The sequence below is a fragment of the Frankliniella occidentalis genome, unplaced genomic scaffold, assembly GCF_000697945.3.
Source record: "Frankliniella occidentalis isolate FOCC.00 unplaced genomic scaffold, Focc_3.1 Scaffold314, whole genome shotgun sequence".
Classification (NCBI taxonomy): Eukaryota; Metazoa; Arthropoda; class Insecta; order Thysanoptera; family Thripidae; genus Frankliniella; species Frankliniella occidentalis.
In genome coordinates, this window is record NW_026267439.1 from 27,368 (window position 1) to 29,333 (window position 1,966).

Consider the following 1,966-nt stretch of genomic DNA (forward strand, 5'->3'; position numbering starts at 1 on the left):
CCCCCCCTTCCGCACCCCAGCCGACGATAGCAATAGATGGTTCCGGCAGTGCCCGTTTTAAGAAGAATTAATGAAATCAGTTCTAAAATAATGGCTGAAATCAGTGAAAACTAAAATTGACAGTTACCAGAGATTAAACCGAGGTCATTCACGTCGAACAGCACTGTCAAATGACAATAATAAGGGCACTTTAGGTACTGGTTCCGATCCCGACTTCTTTATTTCTTCTCAAAAAGCGCACTGTCGGAACGCTCTATTGGTTTGAAAATTTTGATAACACACAAAGACACTAAACATGGACGCGCGCGCGCAGACACGACACCCACACAAGCGCGCTCACACGGTGCGAGCGCTGTTCGACGCGGCTGGCCGCGACAGCCTGACCCTCTCGCCTCGGCTGCTTAAAAGTAAAAGCACGAATAAAAGAAACGAACTAAAAATCAACATCCCACACTGCGGTTCGAGACTGTGGTTTTCTCCCGCTTCAACAACACTGTGGGCGATTTTGCAAATCGTTCGTCCACTGAGCTTATTAGCGGACTGATGGGTTCCGTCAGAAGACAGTCGGGTTAAGCTCGGCGACCAGGGCAAGCCCGGACCTGGCTCGAGCGAGACGCACCTTAACCCTTAACCTGTCCGCCTTCGTTGCACAATAATGTCTCTCACTCACGCTCTCTCTTTCTCACACACACAAGTTTCTGACTGCCTCCGGGGGTTCAAACGAAACAAGGCCCCAATAACTACGTGTGATAAAGGATAAACGGCTCAAATCTGCCCGCGTTCGCGCTGGTTAGGTTATGTCGGCCAGCCGATGCCGAGCGCCGCGCCCTCGGCCGCGCCGCTCTCACAGAAAAATATCAAGTCGGGAGTGAGGTTTCCAGTGCAGAGAGAGAAGGAACATAACACTTCGCATTTCAATACGGGAAAGCAGCACCCGGCGGCCGCCCGCATTTAATAAGGAAGAAGAGCGCTTAAGCGTCTCCACCTCCCCGCCGCCCGCTGCGCCGCACACTCGGACTTACCTGTTAATTCTTGCGTAGTTTTGTGGCGAGAGGTCTCTAGACGACGATGGCGCACTTTGCTCTGGTCTTCGGCGAAGTCTCCTGCAGAATCTGTGAGCCACGCAATGCACGAGGATACCAGGGAGTGGGGCGGCTCCAAATCGCACGACAGCGGCAACGGCCAACGACGATGCAGAGCGGTGCGAGGAGCGACCGTGCCGTCTGACGACTGGCTTCCAACTGACTGGCGACTGACTGCGCCTGGCAACTGGCTCGCTGGCTCGCTGGCTCGCTCGGCGGTTGGCGCTCGCGCTTGGCTCACCCACCCCACCTCAGCTCACCCCTCACTCACAGGCACTTGGCACTGCGACTGCGTTGGCGCTGGCTGCTGGCGGCCGCGCTGCGCGCTGGCTGGGCAGGCACAGACAGGCACTGGCTTCGCGGAGGGGAGGGGGGAGGGAGAGGAGGAGTTGGAAGACGAAGCAACGCAAACGCAGTTATTTGCGTCTCTCTCACACCAGAGGACGTCGAATGGGACAAGGGAGACAGAAGGTAAGAACCCTGAAATTCGATTGTTTTGTAGCGAAATATCCTATAGGGACGGCAACAGAGTACGAAATAATCTTGCTCAAATGCGACACTTTCACGGCAGACGTTGCCCCCGCCCCTCCCCATCTTTTAGTCTGTAGTAGTATGCTACCACCATAGCCTCCCCCTCCCCCCTTTCCCCCGAGACTTTCCTCTTGCTTCCCCTTTTGCCATTCCAGCCATGCGGCTCGCAGGAACACCATTCTCGAGGCAGTTTCTGGCAGATACAGTGAGACCAGCCTAAGGTCCGTCTTTTCACAGCACGGGCAGCATAGGAGTTTGCAGGCGAGAGGGGGTGAGGAAAAGAGGACCTTAGGCTGGTCTGGCTATATATTGTAAGACACGCGAGTGGGGTTGGGGGATTTAGGGGAAGGGGG

General features: G+C 55.3%; 1 protein-coding gene across 1 annotated transcript in view; it reads left to right on the top strand.

Annotated features, from left to right (window-relative positions):
* Positions 1 to 1,472: 1,472 nt before the first annotated feature.
* LOC113215917 (zinc finger protein ZFP2-like) overlaps positions 1,473 to 1,966 on the top strand; it is a gene marked incomplete at its 3' end in the record, with an annotated part of 16,057 nt that continues 15,563 nt past the window's right edge. Inside the window, exon 1 of the mRNA XM_052273925.1 lies at positions 1,473 to 1,553. Within this exon, the coding sequence (XP_052129885.1) occupies positions 1,533 to 1,553 (21 nt within the window). The remainder of the gene's footprint in view (positions 1,554 to 1,966) is intronic.